Source organism: Ursus arctos, unplaced genomic scaffold (assembly GCF_023065955.2).
Source record: "Ursus arctos isolate Adak ecotype North America unplaced genomic scaffold, UrsArc2.0 scaffold_27, whole genome shotgun sequence".
Lineage (NCBI taxonomy): Eukaryota > Metazoa > Chordata > Mammalia > Carnivora > Ursidae > Ursus > Ursus arctos.
Window position 1 is genome coordinate 24,895,311 of NW_026622952.1, and position 23,002 is coordinate 24,918,312.

The following is a 23,002-nucleotide window of genomic DNA, read 5'->3' on the forward strand; positions in this document are numbered from 1 at the left end:
TAATATCTTCTTCACTTTCTAGAATTGGAACATGTTAAAATGTTTTCAGTGACAGAGCTAATATGTGTCAGAGTCAGGGGTGGACGTGGGTTTTCTGACCCCACTGTAACCTGGTCCACTGAAGATGAACAGACAAAAAAGTCCAACAGTGTGCACTGGATCCCCGTATATGCAGACGTGAGGAACGGAGGCTGTGAAACAGATTTTCAAAAGTGTAAGTTAGGGTCTCATCTTCCAAAGAGCGCCATGGAACCGAGCAGGAAGTGCTGTAGAGAGTGTTGTCCTACGTGTGCATTCAGAGAAAAGCTGTGTCACTACAGACGCGAGTGGCCAGGATGCTGTTTATGGAGGACATGGTAGCTGTGTTGTTTTCTAGTCTTTGGTAGAAGATTGATGGGTGGGAAGCGAGGAAGGGCAGTGCTGCATTAAAAGAGTTTTAATTAATGGAACAGAGTAATGCAACGAAAGTCGTTGATTACCCAGAATTACAGGTAAAGCCAGGCAACGAGTAATGCAGATGCTATCATGAGAGCGGATTTGGTTAGACGAGTTAGATCTATTGTAACATTATTCGGTCTGCAAACATTATCTAAATCTACAACAATAGTGCTTGTGTGGACAGAACGTATCCTAAAACCTTTGTTGTGTTGAGCGCTGAGTAAGGTACGGGATTGTTGAGTCACTGTCTTGTACCCCTGAAACTAGTGTAACACTGTGTGTTAACTACACTGGCATTAACATTTTAGAAAGTTGGAAAACCACTGAAAAAATGTTTTTTAATTACAAAAATAATACCAGAGTGAGAAGACAGCAAACATCATACACAATGAACAGAAGTGGGTGAAAATCGGTGCTTTTGGTGGATGTCTCTTGAGTTGGGCCAACTAGTGGGTGCAGTGGACTTTCCCTGCACTTCCTGGCCTTCCTCCCTCCTCCTCCTAAGTTCCTGTCAGAGACCCTGCGCTTGCCCTCTTTGGGGATAGGGAAGCCAGTGTTCCTCAAAAAAATTACTTCTCCTTTTGGAAATAGTCTAGGGTACTCTCGGTGCAACACCCCCTATCTGTACTCTATTAGTTACTAGGTAGTTTCAACAATAGTCTGTCTTTACACATTGGTGCTAACCGGCAGGGATAGGCTTACGGTTTAAAAACAATTTATGTGTCTGCCTATCTGTCTCAAACAAAGGTCAAACAACACCTGGGTTAAACCTTCAGACATCTTCTAAGTGTTTATCCTTCAACACACCATTGCAGTGTTCTTAGAGTGAATTGTGCACTCATGCTTCCGGCCTGAAAAGACTTCACCTCTCAGAGCCAGACTCTCTTGACAGCCAGGAAGGTGCTTTGGAGCATAGACCCCACATCTATCAGGGACTCCAACTTCCAGCAGAATTTACCCACCCACGTGCATGGGTATACACAGTCAACAAGGAGTGTGCACAGTATTTTTCTTTCCATTTCTCACTGTCCTCCTTCCAGCACAGTCCAGTAATGGTTTGGATATTGATTGACCAGATGCCATGGCGCGTGCTCTATCTGAGGGTGAACCTTTGTAAATCCAGTGAAAGATTCTCGATGCTAATCCAAGGTCGACAAAAAGTCCTTAATGTATTTGCAGAATGGAGTCAACATACTCATTTGCATTTGTGACAGGCTGTTTTATTGGGGTGTTATTTCTGCCTCCCTCCACTGGTATTCCCGACTCCATGCCAGGAGAGATCCTGGTCTTGCACTTGGCTTGGCCTCAGGCAGAACATGCATATGGCTGTTCAAGCCCCTCCTGGCTCTGGACTTGCAGAAACTGCAGCTGCTGAAAGCAGAGAGGAGGCAAGGCTCAGGGTTGAAACAGCTGACATGACCAGAAGGAAGGTGAGAAGCTCTAGAGGCCTGGAGGTCTTCCGGGGACTCCTATCATGGTGGAATCGTTCCCAGTGCTGCAGAGAAGTGGCAGGATGGTGGGGCATGGGGGCCTGATGAACTGAGAAAGGCAGAAAGCAGTCTGCCAAAGGTGAGCACTGGACCTTAGAGCTGCTGGAATCCAAGGGACCATGTGAGCTTGGGGAATGAGCAGATGTGACATGAAGAGCAGAAGGCCTGAATGTTGGGGCTGTTCACTCTCTTTGAGCAGGGAAGGGCCCCCCAGTCAAGACAGGGATTGAATTTCCCCAGCACTACAGGATGAGATCTCAGAGCACGTTGAAGTAGTTTTAAAATGTCAATGAAAGATGTGTCTTTCAGCCATGTCTGGAAATGAAATTTATAAGCATTATTCATTTGTGAAAAGACGGTTTTGTGTGCAGAATGTGGACTGTGCGGGAAGAAGGCACATGAAGGTTTGGGAGGTCAACTGATGCTCATTTCATCAGCCCAGGCAAGAGCCGAGAGCAATGACAGCTGTGGGCTCAGAGCAGATGCTTGATGGAAGCTTCTGTGGCTCCCTGGTTCATGTGTGTGGTGGGTCACTCTGCTTCTCATCTGCAGGTACTGAATGAAGTGCAGGCTTTGAGGCTCTGTGTTGATCAGGGGAAGCTCTGCTTGGCATGTAGCCAGGAAATAACTGGTATGTCTGGTGAGGCTGGTGATAGGTGTATCAAGCTGGCGAAGACGTGTTTGCTGCATGAGTAAGAGAGTGACTTAGTGTGAGAAGGGAGGGGAGATTGTTGAAGGAGTAAGAATAAGTAGGAATAATTACTGGATTGTGTTAGTTCTATTTTTAATTTTTGAGGAACCTCCATACTCTTTTCCAGAGTGGCTGCACCAGCTTGCATTCCCACCAAGAGGGTAAGAGGGCTCCCCTTTCTCCACATCCTCTACAACCTGTGTTTATGGCAGCATTGCTTACAACAGCCGAGATATGGAAGCAAACTAAGTATAGGATGGAGATAGATCATCTATCTGTCTATCTATCTCTCTATCTATCATCTATCTAATGGAATATTATTCAGCCACAAGAAAGAATGAAATTTTGCTATTTGCAACAACATGGATGGAACTAGAGGGTATTATGCTACATGAAATAAGTCAGTCAGAAAAAGACAAATACTATATAATTTCAGTCATGTGTGGAATTTAAGAAACAAAACAGATGAACAAAGTAAAAAAATAGAGAGACAAAGAAAAAAACAGACTGTTAACTCTAGAGAACACTCTGGTAGTCACCAGAGGGGAGGTGGGTGGGGGGATAGGGAATAGATGATGGGGATTGAGAGCACACTTGTGAGGAGCACGGAGTAATGCATAGAAGTATTGAATCATTATATTGTATGCCTGAAACGAATAAAACACTGTATGTTAATTATAATTGAATATAAAAAGAAAGTAAAATGGATCAGAAGAGAAGGAAAAGAGCATCTCAGGCTACAACTATGGGACACCTAAACAGGAAACATGAGTTGGGAAAAAGAGAGCAGCAAGAGGCTGGAAATACAGGCAATGGTTAGATCATGCAAGGTCTTTAGGCCAAATCAAGGAGGCTGAAATTCCATCCTAAGATGGTCAAGAATCCGTGTAAGTTTTAGTAGGAAACAATCACAAATTCATTTAAAAAAACAAAAAACCAAACAGAAAAATTTTCTTGCGACTCCTGAATAGAGAATGAACTGTTTGAAGGCAATAGTAGATTCAGAAAACAGGTCGAGAGTGGGTTGCTCTCCTCGAGCTCACGGGTACTGGTGGCTGGCACTGGGGTGATGGTGGTGAAGGGACCGGGAGAGCCTGGCTAGGTGGGGCCTGTTGGCAGGTGGCAGAGCAATGTGAGGTCACAGAGAGAAGGGAGCCTCTGATGGGGGTCAGGAGGGGATGCCAAGAGCGTTGACTGACACAGGGAACGCAGGAGGCTGGCCGGCGTTTACAGGCTTGGATTATGAGTTAGGCTTTGCCCACGTCTTCAAAGGGCCTTCAGACACCTGGTGACGTGAGGCCAGCTGGACTCTGTACCGGAAGCCTTGACTTTAAGCTGGTGGAGGGCACTGGGATCACTGAAGTGGAAAGAGAAGGATGATGGACGATTCTACCTTTCCGATAATGTTCATCTGTCTTGGATAATTATGAATTCATCTCCTTATTCTTTTATTTAAAATAATATTTCTTTCTTTACACAATAGGGTTCTTTTCAGCGTAGCTTGCTCTAGTAATTTGCTCGCACCTTGATGAGCTGGACACAACAGGTGTTTTCTTGACTCTCGTAAGTGCTAAGTACGCACTAGAGAGAGCGAGCCCGTGTGGGGAGCAGCAAGCATGTGCGCTCGCAGAAAACGGGATTTAAAGTTGCTTATCATTTCCCATATGTAATAGCTCCTACCAGAATACTTTAAACTTCTGATTGGTGGGCATTTTTCTCTTCCTCAGCCCCCTCCAGTATCACAGTGTCTTTGTCACTCTTGCCCTTGACGTCTACACATCTCCCGCTGACTTGTCGGTTGTCGCAACACAGGGCAGAACATTTTAAGTAAAGAAAGCATTACTTGTCATAAACCTTCCTTTTTCTTTTCCACACGTGCTAGGCTGGAATCATTCGCTGATCTCAATGGGAACGTTATCCAGCACGGTTCACGCAAGGATGGAAGAGAGAATACGTAGTCAAAAGCATTATTTTATCAATAATATATTGAATCAGTCCACCCAGGCTGACTGCCTCCCCCATGACTTCCATAAGACTTGCTCGTTTAAGTTTTGTCCCTTCTTTGTTCAAGTCAAAACAAAACAAACAAACAAACAAACAAACAAAATGTTTGTGTCGCTAAAAGAATGCAATGTGAGGGGCGTCCGGGTAGCTCAGATGGTTAAGCTTCTGCCTTCAGCTCAGGCCTGATCTGGGCTCCCAGCTCAACAGGGCGTCTGCCTCTCCCTCTCCCTCTGCCTCTCTCTCCTGCTCATGCTCTCTGTCTGTCTGTCTCTCTCTCAAATGAATAAATAAAATCTTAAAAAGAGAGAGAGAGAGAGAGAGAATGCAATGTGAGGGGTGCCTGGATGGCTCAGTAGGTTAAACATCTGCCTTAGGTCCCGGTCATGACCTCAGGATCCTGGAATCTAGCCCTGCGACCTGGTGGCACTCCCTGCTCAGTGGGGAGTCTGCTTCTCCCTCTCCCTCCGACCCTTCTCCACACTTGTGCATGCACTTTCTCTGTCCCAGATCAATAAATATAATCTTAAAAAGATAGAATGCAATGTGAAAAGCCAATGCATGGTAAAATACAAGAATTTGTGGGTTCATACGCTGATACCATAGATGCCACATCAGCTTGAGGAGAGCAGAGAAAATGTGTAACTACAGTAGGAGAACAAGAGAAAGGCTCAAAGCACAAAAGGACTGAAGCCAATTCGCAGATGACATAGGCTGCGATCAGACCATAGGGATTTGCAAACCAAAACAGATACCCGCATCTATTTTATAGAGGGAAAAGTGAATGCATTTGTCATGTTACTGTTCTACTCCATGTCTCCTGCAGGAACCACAGTCCCAGCCCTTCTGAACAGCACCTCCAACCAGCTCTACCTGCATTTCCAGTCTGATATTAGCGTGGCAGCTGCTGGCTTTCACCTGGAATACAAAAGTAAGGTCAACTCTTTCTGCATCCAGCTTCCATTGTTATACTGAGTACTTTTCTGAATGGAAACATAAGTCCATGCCCTTATTACTTAGGAAAATAGTATTGTTCTAAAACTACTTTAGCAGTTGCATGAAAGTGGTCATACAAAATCTCTCTCTATGAAATAGATATTGTAAAAAGCAAATGAATGAGGACATGCAGATGTTAGGATCTGGAATCATTGGATAGATGCAGATGTTCGTATCTGGAATAATTGTTAAAAAGCACAAAGCGTAATGATGTGTACGATTCCTGTTTTTCTCGTGAGTGATAGCAAATGTTCACATTAACATCCCGAAACCTAGAAAATCATAATTTCCAAACAGATCATGGTCATGAGGCTTTTCCACTTCTAGACTCTGAGGCTGTTCGCACAGGACTAGTACGGAGCAGCACTGCACTCGCCACTTTGTGTATTACTCATTTTAATTGGAAAAAGGTATCGCGAAGGAGACGCTAACCTTTTAAAAATGAATGTGCAAGTGAGTTCATGGTCTGATAAATGGGTTGACAAAGGTCAGATTCACAAATCTTCTTTGGCATTTGATTATGCAGGTAAACCTTGTAAAAATGAAATAAGAATTTCCAATGAGAGTCAGGTTTATTTTAGGACGTGTTTTCAAGCACTAAAAATGCTTAATGTTGATATTCATCTTATTTAATAAGCAGTTGCAAATAAGCAAATACATGGATAAGCTTTAATAAGTGATCTTTTGAATGGAGATAAACAGTTTGCTGAGATGTAAATGCAGGCTTGTTTTTGAAAGGCCAGATTTCCAGCTGATGATAAGTATTCTGAAGCAGACACAAACCACAGGCTGGTTCCCATTCCAGTTCAATTCCCCTACTTATTACGGGCATTTGTATGCAAGTTTATTTGAATAGGACTACTTTGGTGACAGTGTAAAATGATGCTGTGGATGTTGTTCATGTAGGAAATGTCTGCAAAAAATCTGCTACTTTGATACATTTAGTGAACATCTGTAGATAGGAAACTATCACCCGTATTTATGATAGTGTTAATACATTCACTAATACTTTTAGCAATGTTAGAACTGATGAATGCTCTTCTGTCTTTCCCTCAAACTCATCTTGCAGATTTGGGCTTTTCACTCACTTCTTATAAAAAGAGGTGCTAGTAAAATAATTAGTCCTCGGTTACTATTATGTACAATTACAGCTGCAACAATATAATTATCTACTTTCTACTTTATTCCCAACCAATATACTTCATTAAAAAAGAAAGACTGACGTTTCTCACCGAAATGAATCTTGTTTAAAAATTCACGCCCTTGTTTAGTTGCTTAATGTATTTATTTTTTGGTTGCCCAAACATAAAGCTGCATTTTCATTTGCTAACCTTTGTTCTGAGTGATTATTTTCTGATGCTAATGCCATTCTGATCCCTTCCTTGTCATTCCTGTCCTCCAAACCCCCTGTGTATTTAGAGGCACTCATTTCTCTGTTCTAATTCCTTGAGCCAGAGTTTAAAATACAGGGCGTAGAGAGGGTTTGTAGAATTGATCTCATTAAGGCCAACATCAAACAGTATAAGGACTCTTGCATTAAGCTGCTAAAAGATTGTCTCATATTTTTAATCTGTCGATGTATTTTTCCATCTACCTTAAAATATGTACTGTCGATCTGTCAGCCTCTAAATTCAGATTTGCCACGAAAAATGATATCCATGAAATAATAAGAAAAACGATGAAAACACACACTCTGTGCCATGTCCTGCTCTACACACATTACAGCTACTTACTCACTTGTCCTCAGAAAGCCCTAGAGTGGAGGTACGCCCAGTGCTTAAATCAGGAAGAACATAGGCTGTAGTCACACTGCTCGTGACCCTTATCTGGATGGGAAGTTTGACACAGTTACGCAGGGGGACACAGCTGTTATCCTTGCTCTGGGCTCTTTTCTTCAGAAAAACTGCCCAAACAGAACAAAACAAATAAATATAATGAAACTTTAAAGATGTATGTAGACAATAATGATACTGGTTGACCCAGGAAATTACAAAATCTGCCCTAAGTGTATGTGGCATATGAACTTGCTCCTAGGAAATACGGCGGCAGCTATCCTTGAACTCAACACGAAAAGAGCAGTGGATGTTTTATATATAGGAATATCTATTGTTTATTGATACATATAAGCCATATGTATCAATATATTGATAAACCAGGGCCTACTGGTAGGAGAAGAGTTAATAAGATTGAAGCCATATGTCCTATTGGAAACTTTGCCTTATTTGTGTTTTATTGATTCTCCCCTCATGTCCTGCCAGCTTTTGGTTTCACTGAATATTTTTATTGTTTCAATTTATCTCCACAATGGGCTGATTAAATAGAACTCTTTAAAAATGTAATGATCTGTCTAGAGTTTGAAAAATACATCTTCAGTATTTTAGCACAGCTTACCTTCAAATGATATTATGTCATTTTGTGTAAAAGAGCCTTACAAGCCTATATTTCTAATATCTGCTTTCCATCTCTTATGTTATTCGTTGTCTTACATTTTATTTTTACATGCTATAAAGCCCACGAAACATTTGTACTATTTTTGGTTTTTACATTTCTACTACTTCAGTACAACAGTGATCTTTTAGAAATAGAAAATAAGGAGAATAAATATATTTACCTTTGCTTTTATCATCCTTGGAGCTCTTTATGTCTCAGGGTCAATCCAAGTTTCTGTCTGAGGACCTTTCTTTTGCCTTTCTTATAGTGCAGGTCTGCTGACAACGAATTCTCCCAGCTTTTGCTTTTTTTTTAAAAGAAGTCATTATTTCACCCATTTTTGAAAGATATTTTGCCAGGTACAGAAGTCTGGGTTAAAAGTTTCTTCCTTTTCAGTACGTTAGATATCACTCCCTTGTCTTCTCACTTCTTAGTTGATGATAAGAAGAAACCTGCTATTTCCTATATCTGTAGACGTATGTCCCTTTTCTCCAGCTTGCTGCAACATTTTTATGTTTTATTTTCATCAGGTTAATTATGATGTGTCTGGGGGTGACTATATGTGCACGCTCAGTATTCCTCCTGACATTCTTGATGTTCTTGGATCTACGCTCTGACATCTGCTAGTTACAAACAAATCTTGGCCCCATTGCCATCCCAAATATTGACTTTCCCCATCTCTTTTGGCTTCTTCGGGGACTCCAATTACATGTACGTTAGACTATGTGACATTATTTCACACTTCTTGGTGCTCACTTTTCTCCTTGTGTTCTGGTTTGTTTGATTGCTATTAACCCTTCTTCAGATTCACTGAGTCCTTCCCCAGCGGTGTCACATCGACTAATGAGCCCATTAGAAGAGTTCTGCATCTCTGATATTGCGGGTCCCCCCCACTAGAATTTTCATTTGACTTTTTCTGTAATTATCATCTCTCCACAGTCGTTACTCCATCTCTTCATGCGTGCCACCTGTCTCCCCAGATTCTTTAACAGATTTTTCATAGTTATTTTAATATCCCTGTCTAATATCTCCATCCTGGGGGTCTGTTCTGTATCTGGCTTTGTCTTTATCTCTGGACAAAGGGTTGCTTTTTCTGACCTTTTTTGTGTGTGTCTCAAAAGGCTTTCCTAAACCTGGACACCTTGAGTAGAATGGTGGAGGCTACTTTTCATAATACGTATGCCTGGGAACGGGCACACCACTGCTGGTAGGCTACCGAGTCCCTCTGGGCCCTGGGTGAGCTGGTGTGAGTCCTGTTGCTCTGGTTGCTTTCAGTGCCCTCCAGAATCCCCCAGTGGTGAGTCGTCAACACCATGTGCTGAGTTCCAGAGATTTTCCTCGCTGTTTGTGCTCCACTTGGTTTCCAGTCATCCCTAAACACATTTTCAGAAGGCGTGATCTCCCTCGAAACTCTCTCCCTCCCCAGTAGCAGACTGTCATTACCTGTCACTTTGTGCTGGGCTCATGCCAGCCTCAGGGCTGGGCTGCCGTTCTCTTCCAGCCAACGCCAGAGCCCCAGAGTCTGAACTTGGGGGTGATGTGTGCCCAGCATCCCCACCCTCCCTCTCAAGGCCTTCAAATTCTACCTGTCATCAGTCTTCAGGGGGAACTTCCTGCCTGGCCCCAGTGCTAGGCGACCATAATCTTGGAATCTGTAGAGGACAATAAGCTTGTGCAGGTTTTCCTGCCACACCTGGATACAGATCTTTTCTCATCTGCCCTTCCTCAAGCTATAGGGTCTCTTTGCCTACACCCTGGAGGTTACAGATTATGCTGCCCCTTCCCTGGGAGTTTAAGACTTTCATTGCCCACAAGTGATGGGATCAGGGAAGCATGTGATATTTCATGCCTTTCTCTCCATCGAAACACTGCCTGGGGGGGAGCTTCCTCCAGGCTCCTGCTGTGCCCCCAACATTTCTTTAGATCACCTGTGGAAGGAAGGGCAGACTCCACTCTGTCTGGGTCCTTGAGCTATTTGAGCCCTGAGCCTGATCTTTGGTACTTTGCCAAGAGGTTACCTGGTTTGTTTTGTTCTTTCCTAAGTCTGAGTGTTGGTCGTCTTTGTCCTGTATTCTGTCACAGAGATAGTTTCCATGTCCTGTATCTCCAGGAACGGGCTTATTCTTCTTTGAAATTGCTGTTAGCTAGGTACCTGCAACCTCATCTCTTTGGTGAGTTCAAGAGAAGTTGTGACTTTACAGTTTAGATTTTTCTCATTTTTTTTTTAGATTTTTCTCAATGTCAAACAGAAAGTAATGTTGTACTTTTCAGATTTCTATATCCCGTGCGAAAGTGGAAATCGTTTTATGGGTTTCCCCTCATTCAAAGATAAATACATAAATGCCAAAATCTTTTTTTTTTTTTAGGTTAACCATGGAGAAGCTTTTCTTGAATGCTCGTTTTTAAAAGAAATTATCTATCTATGTCCATCATCCATGTAGCACACACATAATTGTAATGTAGGAATATAGGATTCAACAGAACTATGAAAAAATTCAGAGATATTTACAGATAAATTGTAGAATTTAATATATACTTACATTGTGAATATATTATTACCAGAGTAAGCCCACCTAATTTAGAACTGTTCCTCATTTAGAAATTTCTTGAATAGAAACTGTTTATCCTGATTTTTACATATACCTGTGCTTACTTAATAATCCTATTTTTCATGATTAAAATCTCTATTAAGGGGCACCTGAGTGGCTCAGTCAGTTAAGATTCTGATTCTTGATTTCAGCTCAGGTCATAATCTCAGGGTCGTGAGATCAAGCCCTGCATCAGGGTCCACACTGGGTGTAGGTAGAGTCTGCTTAAAGATTCTCTTTCCCTCTGCCCTTCCCCCTAGTCGTGCAAAAGCACACTCTCTCTCACTCTCTCTCTCTATAATAAATAAATGAGCCTTTAAAAAAATCTTCTGTATAAATGAGACCATTATTGTGACTCAGCTTATATGTATTTCTATCTTGCTAAATTGGAAGATATTTAATTTCTAATTCTGCAGTGAACCATACAACACCCCATCGAACACATCTGTCCCAGGTTGCAGTGATAAGCCCATGAGTGAACTTGCCCTCCAGTGCAGGGCTGCTGCAATTATGCAAGCCTCTGGAGAGCTGATGCATGGCACTCAGGCAAAACAGCACCAAAATAATTGCATATGTAGAAGCTTTTTTATTTCAGTGTTTTTCTTAGGAGTTTGTGGAGTTATTTTTGGTTTGGGGTTTTTGTTTGTTTGTTTGGTTTGGTTTGGTTTTGGTTTTTTTCTATCAAAACTCACTATGGGAAACCCAGTGGAGTTAACAAAATATTTCTAGAGTCTGTAAGACATGACATTTGGCCTCCAGGAGGCAAATAAGACAGGGAAGCTACTGTGCAGTATAAATTTCAGATATCTTACAATATATAAAGTAGGCTATTCTTCTTTAAATAGTAGCCCAGCTATGGACATGGTCCAGTGTGGAAGCCATTGTCCCATGTCTAGGGCTCCGGCCCGCAGACAGAGAAGACTACATGGATGGATCAGAACCAGGAACATACAAGCGATGGCAATGACAACCTCACATAAAAGGAAGGGGGAGAATAAGACCAAAACGTTTCAGTAACACATTTAGAATACATTTATTCTGAAAAAAGGTTGGAGTTTGAATCTGTGGTTTGTAGTCAACATGAGGGAAAAAAAGAAAATTTGTAGAAAAGTAAATATAGCAACTCTTTCATTACTTGAATTGCACGTTTCTCCTTTACAAGGCAGGATTAAATGGAGATTTATTTTTTTCTCACAGTTTAGCATGCTTGCAAGTTCAGTGTGTTAATTGTCATTAGTTGAAATGATTATTTACCACTATAAAATACATATAAAATATTTTACAATTTACTTGATTTGGTTCAGACGTCAATGGTTTTTTTTTTGTTTTTTTTTTTTAAGATTTTATTTATTTATTTGACAGAGATAGAGACAGCCAGCGAGAGAGGGAACACAAGCAGGGGGAGTGGGAGAGGAAGAAGCAGGCTCCTAGCGGAGGAGCCTGATGTCGGGCTCGATCCCAGAACGCCGGGATCATGCCCTGAGCTGAAGGCAGATGCTTAACCGCTGTGCCACCCAGGCGCCCCAGACGTCAATGGTTTTTAAACATTATTTTGTCTAGAGCACTCTGATATAGTATTATTATTTCAAGTGCAACAAGTTCAAAACTTATCATAGGTGACTCCTGTATTATACAATTGGTAGTTAAGTGTAGAGTGAAAAAAAAAAAGATAACAAATCATGAATGTATAAGACCTCATCAAAAGATACATAGACAAATAAGATTGTCTCTTTTTTAAAAAAATGACCTATCTGCTTTCCAGATATTTGATGCAACTTAAAAATATGTGTACAAGAAGGAAATTAATAAAGAAATAACATTTTAAACAGCCACCAGACTGAAGAGGAAGATATGAATGTACTGGCCACCTAGTATTAAAGAATTGCTCTCGTTCAGCATTAAATGTAGCTTTGAATTTGTGGCAATACAAGCAAAAAGGAAATAGAATTTATTGGCATGATTTTCTTTTTAAAAAGGAAAATGTAGTAATTAATTAAAAGAGATAAACTCCTTCCTTGTTCTGTATTCTAAAAGGTACTTAACATTTGCAAGGGAAGTTGTCTTCAAAACCGGTTTTCTAGAAAATGCAGAAGTGAACTGTACATCACAGTCATGTGACTTCTAACATTATGTGAAGAACATAATATAGTTAGGTGCGTTAATTTCCTTCATGCTTGTTTTCAGTGAGTAAGTACTATATTTTATTTCCTTTGTGTATCTGTTTCAAAACAGGAATTCAGAAAGAACTATCTAAATAAAGATTGAAATTCAGGCAAATGCACTGAGCTTTTTGCAATCAAAAGTACTAAGCATTTTTAGTTGGATACTATCACAATTGGATATTGACAACTTCAATTAGCCCTCTGTGATTACAAGGATCCTTATGTTTTAATGGCACTTTAATATTACATTAATGCTAATAGGTATTCTCAACTTGAATGACGGGCGTGAGTAAAAAAGCTGCAGGAAATGAGAGATTGAACAAGATAGAGCCTCAGTAGAACCCTGGGTGTGTTTACAGAGATTTCGTTCTGTGTACCCAGAGATTAGAGCTCACTGCTTCCCGGCAAGTGAACATGGTGTAAACCAGTATTCCTTCGATGGCGTGATGAAGTTGTCCTCTTAATCACTTCATGTTAAGCCCCTTTTTGTGTTTATTTCTGTATTGATCACTTGTTGATCCATAATTTTTTTTCTAAATGTTCTTATTTCAAAGAATCTCCTGAGACCCTCGATTAACTTTCAGTTTGGCAAACAAAGAATGCCTCCCTGAATCCTATTAAAATTGCTTTAAGTCACATCAGTTGATAATTATTCACACCTTCCTTGTTTTCTATTAAGTCCTACCTGGACCAAGGACCACAGAAGCATTTCAAGTACAGTTGACCCTTGAACAGTGCGGGGGTTAGGGGTGCCAACCCCTGAGCAGTTGAAAATCTCCATGTCACTTTTGACTCCCCCAATACTTAACAAATAGCCTATTGTTGACCAGAAACCTTACCAAACCCACACACAGTCAATTAATTCATGTTTTGCCTTTATATGTATTGTATACTACATGGTTACAATAAAGTAAGCTAGAGAACAGAAAATGGTATTTAAAAAACCATCAGGAAACACATATACATTTACAGTACTATACTGTATTTATTTTTTAAAATCTTCATGTAAGTAGACCTGCCCAGTTCAAACCTGTGTTGTTCAAGGGTCAACTGTATAATAAATCCTGGCTCTTATTTTACATCGCAGAGAATTCCAGAGACCCTCCTGAAAACGTGAAGTCTCTCTTAGATTATTTCAGGCATCCAACGTTACCATAACTCGGTTTGGTGGCAGGAGAACTCGATTTATTTGGAGTTGAATGTAACACAAAACTGATAACAAGTGAACACTTTCTTCCTACCTGTGATGCTTGAGCATTTTTACAAGTGTTGCATTAAGTGAAAGGTACAACATAAATGACTTAATCTCAGGGCTCTTCAGTTGACAAATACGTGATTGAAAGCAAGTTTCTCTTTAGTCTTTGGAATCTTAGGCATTACATTTGTGAAGGGCCAGGGGTGGAATGGATAGGACTGAGGACTTATCCTAAAAACTTGATGAGGCAGGAAAAAACAAATATTGGCAAGGATGTGGAGAAAGGGAACCCCTCTTACACTGTTGGTGGGAATGCAAGCTGGTGCAGCCACTCTGGAAAACAGTGTGGAGGTTCCTCAGAAAGTTAAAAATTGAGCTACCCCATGACCCAGCAATTGCACTACTGGGTATTTACCACAAAGATACAGACGTAGTGAAGAGAAGGGCCATATGCACCCCAGTGTTCATAGCAGCATTGTCCACAATAGCCAAACGGTGGAAGGAGCTGAGATGCGTTCAACAGACAAATGGATAAAGAAGATGTGGTCCATATACATGATGGAATATTACTCAGCCATCAGAAAAGATAATACCCACCATTTGAAATGACATGGATGGAACTGGAGGGGATTATGCTAAGTGAAGTGAGTCAAGCAGAGAAAGACAATGATCATATGGTTTCACTTATATGTGGAACATATGGAATAGCAGGGAGGACATTAGGAGAAGGAAGGGGAAAATGAAGGGGGAAAATCAGAGGGAGAGACAATCTATGAGAGACTATGGACTCTGGGGAACAAACAGGATTTCAGAGGGGAGGGGAGTGGGGGGATGGGCTAGCCCGGTGATGGGTAGTAAGGAGGACACGTATTGCATGGAGCACTGGGTGTTATACGCAAACAATGAATCATGGAACATTGCATCAAAAACTAATGATGTACTGTATGGTGACTAACGTAACATAATAAAAAAAAAATGCATCTGTGGAGTGCCGCCTGCTGTTCCCACACTTCTTTAAGGGGTGCATCTTAGCTTAACGTGTATTCGTCAGCTGGCCTCCTGGTTGCCGCTTGAGAGAATCATCACTCGTTAAATCAATTACGCTGCTACTCATGCTGCTTGTGACTCAGAGAGCTGCTCACATGAACAGGAGCCTGGTTTCAAATTAACAGCTGTCATTTGGTGCATCTGCCCTTGTGAGTCATTTGAGATTACTTTTGTGTTTGATGGTTCTCCATTTGGAGTGGCTTTCACAGAACATGCAGGTTTGCCTTAATTTCATCTCTGGGGATAATTGCTCCCCCCTCCACTCATTCGTGTTCCTCCTAAAGTAAACGGTGGGCATCCCAGGATTCATCACGAATTATTCGAGCATCTCTTATATACTCTGCTCTGTCCTCTAGGCTCCAAAGACAGAGTCGTGAGGAGACGAGCAGATGTGGTCTCTGCTTAGGTAGAATGCATTCTAGTGGTGGGCATAATACAGGAGAAAACCTGAGTGTCCGTAGTGGTTACAGACTGTGCTAAGTACCTGGGAGAAAATAAACAGAGTTCTGATGTGCAGTGCTGTTTTAGACTGAAGATATTTCTTTTTTTTTTTTAAAGATTTTATTTATTTATTTATTCGGCAGAGATAGAGACAGCCAGCGAGAGAGGGAACACAAGCAGGGGGAGTGGGAGAGGAAGAAGCAGGCTCATAGCGGAGGAGCCTGATGTGGGGCTTGATCCCATAACGCCGGGATCACACCCTGAGCCGAAGGCAGATGCTTAACCGCTGTGCCACCCAGGCGCCCCTAGACTGAAAATATTTCTTGAAGGAAGGATGGAAGAATGGACAGTAGTCGGCCACAGAAAAACACAGAAGGAAAAGCATCACAGTTAAAGGAAACTATCATGGTGACTGCTGGTGCAAGAGTGCCTAGCACACTCATGAAAGGGAAGAAAACCAAAGTCTAGAATCAAGGGAGCAGTGTGAACAGTCAGAGGAGAGGCAGAAAGAAGATCCAAGAGTGAGCAAGTGGGAGACTGCCCGACACCCTGTAGCCCAAGATTTTATTCATTTAGCCCAAGATTTTAATTTAATAAAATTAAATTTTATTTAATTTTTTATCCAATTTTATTTATAATTGGAAGTCACTGAAAGGTTCTCATCAGGGAAGTAGCATCATCTAATGTATACTTCAAACAGATTAAGCTGTTGCATAGAGACCAGGTGGTATGGGGGGGGTGGCCACAATAGAGGGGCATCTGCATCAGGCAAGCAGATTTGCAGCAGCCAGGAGTGGGGGCATAGCTCTTGGAGGAGGGGATATGGGGATAAACAAAGATTTGAGGTGCAGATGGTTGGTAGAACAGATGGCATCATGAATGGACATAGAGAGCAAGATAAAGGGGAAATCAGAAGGTCCTAGAGTTTGGGCTTGAAAAATGCATCTGATTTGAGTGTTGTTTGCCAAGATGGTGTGATGTGAAGTCCTGACTTCACAGAGTCAATCATACCATCCACCATATTCAGAGTTGTGAAAATATATCTTGTTATTTTCATGTGAATGAGCAATAGAGAGGTGGGAGGGCTTTTTATTCAAATTTAATTTTTACATATCCACACTGTTTTGTTTGATTTTTACTAATTTTATGATTAAAACACTTAAAAAGTTGCGGAGTGAATAAAGTTTGCTAATGAAAGCCATTTGGTCTTTTTAGTTTTTCTGTTGTCTTTGTTGCATCATGGGATAGTCGTTGGTGCTGTTGATTTTCTTCTCTGAGTGTCTGTTGCAAAGGCTTTACCTCCTATTTCATAGCAAGATTTTCTCCTTATCATTGACTTTTATGATGTGGGGTTGCACATAAATGGGGGAAAAACATGATTGAAATATCTGCCATGTGAATCTACATATTTCTGAGAATGGCAAGGAACTGGATTTCCTTTCTAATGCAACCCTCATTGTGATTGTGTAGACCATGTAGTTTCGGAGTGTGCTCACTTTCACTGAATCTATCCTGTTTGAGTCTGTGCGTGTTATGGAAAAGCAAAATGGTTGAGCCCAGTGGGTTTCTGAGTCCAACCCTAGAAAAATTATATGGGAAATATTTATCAGCTGTTAAACTAGCATTATGTAGGCACTTATAGATCTTCTATGCCCACATAATGAGTAAATATAGAGTTTTTGTCCTTACAGAACAGAGGTTTCAATGGAGTCCCACCTGCAAACGTATATTGCTTTATTGGAAATTTCTGGCCACTTGAAAACTATGAGTATTCTATTTTTTAATCATTCTTTTGGTTTTAGGATCTTCTTACTTAAAGCTTCAAGCTCATGTTGTTATAATATCAAACTCATCCCTCAGATGTTAAAACTTAAAAGAATTCTCTATTTCTATTCCCGGTCTGGCAAATTTTCCACGGCTGGTAACTGAGGAATAAAGATGCTGGAATTTGAATAAGTAATGACTAGTGGCTCTGTGACTTAGCCAACCACCGGCGAATCATTCATGAGTGATGAATGGTCCTATCAGATTTTAGATCAAAGCTCTAGACGCAGGGGAGTGGACTTCAGCCGTGTAAGCGATTGAAGTGAGAAAAGTTTTGAGTGTCAGAAAAGGAAACAGTTTTGGAAGGGGGAAATGACACAGGCTGTTTCCCACTCCCCAAACTAGGAGGTTCCCTCGGACTGTTCATCAAAGTTGTCTATTCTTTATGTCCTGTTTAACAAATAAAAATGAAACACAAACTCCCTTTCCCAGCGGGCTTTCATCACATTCCCCTGTGGAGTCACGCACGACTTCGTACCAGATATGTAATCAACAAGGAAGCCTTACAGCCCTTACTCTGTAGGTCACTGGTGTGTTTTCCATTTAAAACCATGTATTTCCGTAAATCTTGACATTCTTCTCATTCTTCACGTCGAACTGTGGCCATAACTTTCCACTGGTCCTTCTGTTTCTGCTCCTTTTCAGCCCAATGCCATCATACTCAGATTTCTACTCAAATGTGTGTTGGATCACAACATTCATGCCTCGCCAAAAAGCCTTCAGGGACTCAACATTTTGTAACTTCCTTATCTAGGCATCTCTGACTAATGCATCAACTGGTTTTATCACCCACTGTTTTCCCTCCAGCCTTTTAATTCGGTCAGTTACAGTCCACCAAACACAGTGTGTAAATTATCATTTTCCTGGGAGTGTTTCCCCTCTCCTCCTCCCCTACGACCTCTCCCCTACTTCTCTCAGCCTTTCGGAGTCCCACAGGTCCTTCAGGAACCACTCAGCCTGCTCCCTTCTGCAAAGCTTCCCACACTGTGTCAGTCCAGGTTCATTTCTCTGACCTCTATTTTTATCAGCATTGATCATCCACATGCTTCAATTACAACACATTTTTATTTTTTTTGGTATTATGGTTCTTTATGGCCTTTATTTTTTTTTAAAGAAATCTTTTTTTTTTAAGATTTTATTTATTTATTTATTTGACAGAGATAGAGACAGCCAGCGAGAGAGGGAACACAAGCAGGGGGAGTGGGAGAGGAGGAAGCAGGCTCATAGAGGAGGAGCCTGATGTGGGGCTCGATCCCATAACGCCGGGATCTCGCCCTGAGCTGAAGGCAGACGCTTAACCGCTGTGCCACACAGGTGCCCCTCTTTATGGCCTTTAAACCCAATTAGACTGTTAGTACTTTGGGATCCAGGGAAATATTACCCTTCCTCCACACCTCCTTTCTTTTATCTCTGTATAGAACTCAATAAATTGTGTTGGCTCACTTATTTGTTTTCACATGATTTAATTATTACATGATAATGTCCAATTAGGGGGGAGAAAAAACTTGAAGAGATAAGGGATAGATCTGTGATCATATCTGGTTTTTGACAGTCCATTTGAAATGAAAATTATTTAATTCACTCTTCTGTGTGAACAATTTTTTATCTTTACATATTTATGAAGGGTTTTATATTTTCTACAGATGTACATGATGCATGGGTTTGTTAAAAAATTCTATTGAGCAAGACTCTGATGGTTCTTGGAGAAATAGAGTCACTCATTGTCAGGTGGTCTTCCCAAAGAAAGAGAGGGATGCAGACAAGGATACTGAAATGCAGTGTAGCCCGTGCTGTGGGAGGGTAAGCTACAAGTTAGGGGGTCTTGTTCATACTGTGTCGTGTATCTGAGTCTAGACCTGACATACTTATCCCCACTCCTGCTTGTTTTTCTACTGTGGTAAAAAACACATAACCTTAAACTGACAGTCTTAACCATTTTCAAATTTGTGGTTCAATAGTGTTAAATATATTCACAGTATTGTGTACCAGATCTCTAGGACTTTGTCACTCAGCAGATCTATGTATGATTAAACACTAATTCCCCTTCTTCCCTCCCTCCAGCCCTAGGCAACCCCATTTCTCCTTTTTGTTTCTGTGACTTTGACTCTTTTAGATATAGTGGAATCATACACTATTTGTCTGGCTTATTTCACTTTGCATAATGTCTTCAAGTTTCATCCATATTTTAGCCTGTGATAGGATTTCCCCCCCCCCTTTTTTTTTTTTTTAAAGATTTTATTTATTTATTTGACAGAGATAGAGACAGCCAGCGAGAGAGGGAACACAAGCAGGGGGAGTGGGAGAGGAAGAAGCAGGCTCACAGCAGAGGAGCCTGATGTGGGGCTCGATCCCAGAACGCCGGGATCACGCCCTGAGCCGAAGGCAGACGCTTAACCGCTGTGCCACCCAGGCGCCCCTCCCCCCCCCCTTTTTTTAAGGCTAAATGATATTCCCTCATATGTATATACCATACTTTCTTCTGTTGGTGGACGTTTAGATTGCTTCCACCTTCTGAATATTGTGAATAACGCTGTAAGTGAGTGTGCAAATATTTCTTTGAATTTTTGCTTTGAATTCTTTGGGATATATACCCAAAAGTGAGATCGCTCGATCATATAGCTTAGCTTGCTCTCTTTTTCTAATTCCTTGAGGTGTAAAGCTAGATTATTTATTCAAGATCTTCCTTCTTTTTTAATGTAAGCATTTACCACTATAAATTTCCCTCTTAGTCCTACTTTTACTGCATCCCAGAGGTTATTGGTATGTCACATTTTTTGTTTTCATGTATCCAGACATTTTGTAAATTCTGTTGTTATTTGGTTTTTGACCTATTGAATTTAAGATTTTGTTTAATTTCCACAAATTTGTGTTTTTGTTTTTGTTTTCTGTTTTTCCTCTGCTATTGATTTCTAGTTTCATTGCATTATGGTCAGAGAAGATACTTTGTATGATTTCAGTCTTTTTAAATTGGTAAAGATTTATTTTGCTACCAAACATTTGGCCTGCCTTGGAAAATGTTCTTTATACACTTGAGAAGAATGTGTATTCTGATTTTCTGGGTGGAATATTGTGTAAATATCTGTCCAGCCCACTCGGTCTTTAGTGTCGTTCAAGTCTTCTCCTTCCTTATTGATCATCTGCGTGGTGGTTCTATTCATAAGTTAAAATGGGGTATCGAAGGCTCTCAATATTATTGTGCTGTGTCTATTTCTCCCTTCAATTCTGTCAATGTTTGCTTCAAATATTTGGGAATCTTAATGCTACACACACACACATACACACACACACATAATTATGATATCTTCCTGGTGAATTGATCCTTTCTCATTATATAATGTTCATCTTTGTCTCTTGTGACAATTTTTATCTCAGAATCTCTTTTGTCTCTTTTAAGTGTGGCCACTTTCATCTCTTTAGTTTCCCGTTTTTATGGGACACCTTCTCATCCTTTCACTTTTACCCTGTGCATGTCCTGAGATCTAAAGTGAGTGTCTTGTAGACACCATGCAATTGGGTCTTATTTATTTTTTATGCATTCTGCCAAACATGTTTTTTAATTGTTATATTTAATTCATTTATATTTAAAGTAATTATTGATGAGGAAGGGCTTACTATTGCCATTTTATTGATTTATTTTCTGAATGTCTTAGAGCTTTTGTGTTCCTCTTTTCCTTTCTTGCTGACTTTTGTGTTCTGTTGATATTTTTGTAATGATATGTTATCATTTCTTTCTCATTTCACTTTGTGTATATTATATAGATACTTTCTTTGAGGATACCATTGAAATTACACAAAACTTCTTAAAGTTATAAGAATGTATTTTAAACTGACACTAACTTCTATCACATATAAGAATTCTATTCTTTTCTATCTGTTCTCCCCTTCTTTATTGAAGATCCAGATTACCCTTTTATATTCCATATCCATTAACATAAATTTATAATTACTTTCTTTGCTTTTACTTTTAAAATTTTATAACATATTTAAAAGTGATTTATACACCTATATTACAATACTACAGGATTCTATATCTTTACATATTTACTTTTACCAGAGAGCTTTAAAATTTTGCATGGCTTTCTGTTGCTATCTACTATCATTTCATTCAATTTGAAAGACTCCCTTTTGTATTTCGTTTGGGAAAGGTCTAGTGGTGATGCTTTCCCTCGGTTTTTGTTTATCTGGAAATGTCTTGATTTCTCCATCTCTGAAGAGCAGTGTTGCTGGATATAGTATTCTTTTTTGTCAGTCTGAAATTTTGTTTGTTCGTTTGTTTTTTGGTTGTTTGTTTTTTATCTTCCAGCATTTTAAATATACATCTGACCCCATTTAGCCTACAAGATTTCTGATGAGAAATCCACTGGCAGTCTGACGTTCCTTGAACATTACAGTTTTCTTTTCTCTTGCTATTTTCAAGAGCAAAAAAAAAAAAAAAGATGTTGTCTTTTTGCATTTTTGTCTGTGATAGTTTGATTATGATGTATCTCAATGTAGGTTTCTTTAGATTTATCCTCGTTGGACCGCTTTGTTCTTAATTGGTATGTCCATTTCTTCCCTCAGATTTGGGCCGTTTTCAGCCATTATTTCTTCAAGTAGACGCTCTGCCTTCTTTTCTCTTTTTTTCTTCCTTCCGGAATACCCATAATGCACACATTGTTCTGCTGGGTGGTCTTCTGTAATTCCCTTAAGCTTTATTCATTTCTCTGCCTTTTTTTTTTTAAGATTTTATTTATTTATTTGACAGAGAGAGACAGCCAGCGAGAGAGGGAACACAAGCAGGGGGAGTGGGAGAGGAAGAAGCAGGCTCCCAGCGGAGGAGCCTGATGTGGGGCTCGATCTCAGAACACCGGGATCACGCCCTGAGCCGAAGGCAGACGCCTAACCACTGTGCCACCCAGGCACCCCCATTTCTCTACCTTTTATTCTCCTCTGACTTGATAATTTCAAATGACCGATCTTCTTCAAGATTGCTGTTTCTTTCTTCTGCTTGATTAAGTCTAACGTTAGTCTTCTTTAATGGATTTGTCAATTCAGTTATTGCATTCTTTAGTTCAAAATTTCTGTTTGGTCCTTCTTCAGGGTTTCTTTGTTGATATTTTTATTTTGTTCATGTATCCTTATATTTATTGAGTTGAGTGGTTTATCTATATTCTATTATAATTCATTGAGCAGTCTAATGACGGTTATTGTGAATTCTTTGGTAATTCATTCATATTTCCATTTCTTTAGGGAAATGATTTAATTGGACCTTTCATTGGGCCATGTTTCCCTATTTCTTTGTATGCTGTTTTACCTTCTGTTGCAACGTTGGCATTTTAAGCATCAGCCACCTCCCCCAGTATCTGCAATCTGGTTTTATAGAGGGGAGGACTTTCACCAGTTGACCCAATTAGAGTTTCTGGAAAATGCTCAAGCCTTTTCTGACGGTGTGTCCTCTCTGGATTGGCATGCATTGGGAGAGGTTTCCTGGTTGCTAACAAGGAGCTTCCCCTTAGACCTGTCTGCTGTTGTGGCCTCTTGGTAGTTGAGCTCCCCCTTGCTCCTATCTGCAGTTCTGCAGATTCCAGTGTGGACCAGACCACATTTATTGCCTTTGTTCTGAGACACCAACCTTGCATCCATTCCTAACAGCCCTTAGAGTCAAGCAAGAAAGAGACCAGTCCCTTGGGCAGCTCTCTTAAAAGTCAGAATATTGAATA

General features: G+C 40.4%; 1 protein-coding gene across 1 annotated transcript in view; it reads left to right on the forward strand.

The window, feature by feature from the left end:
• The window catches only part of CSMD1 (CUB and Sushi multiple domains 1), a 1,583,970-nt gene that overhangs the window by 1,361,522 nt on the left and 199,446 nt on the right, over positions 1-23,002 (forward strand). Inside the window, exon 37 of the mRNA XM_048226225.2 lies at positions 5,447-5,551. Coding sequence (XP_048082182.1) covers positions 5,447-5,551 — 105 coding nt within the window. The remainder of the gene's footprint in view (positions 1-5,446; positions 5,552-23,002) is intronic.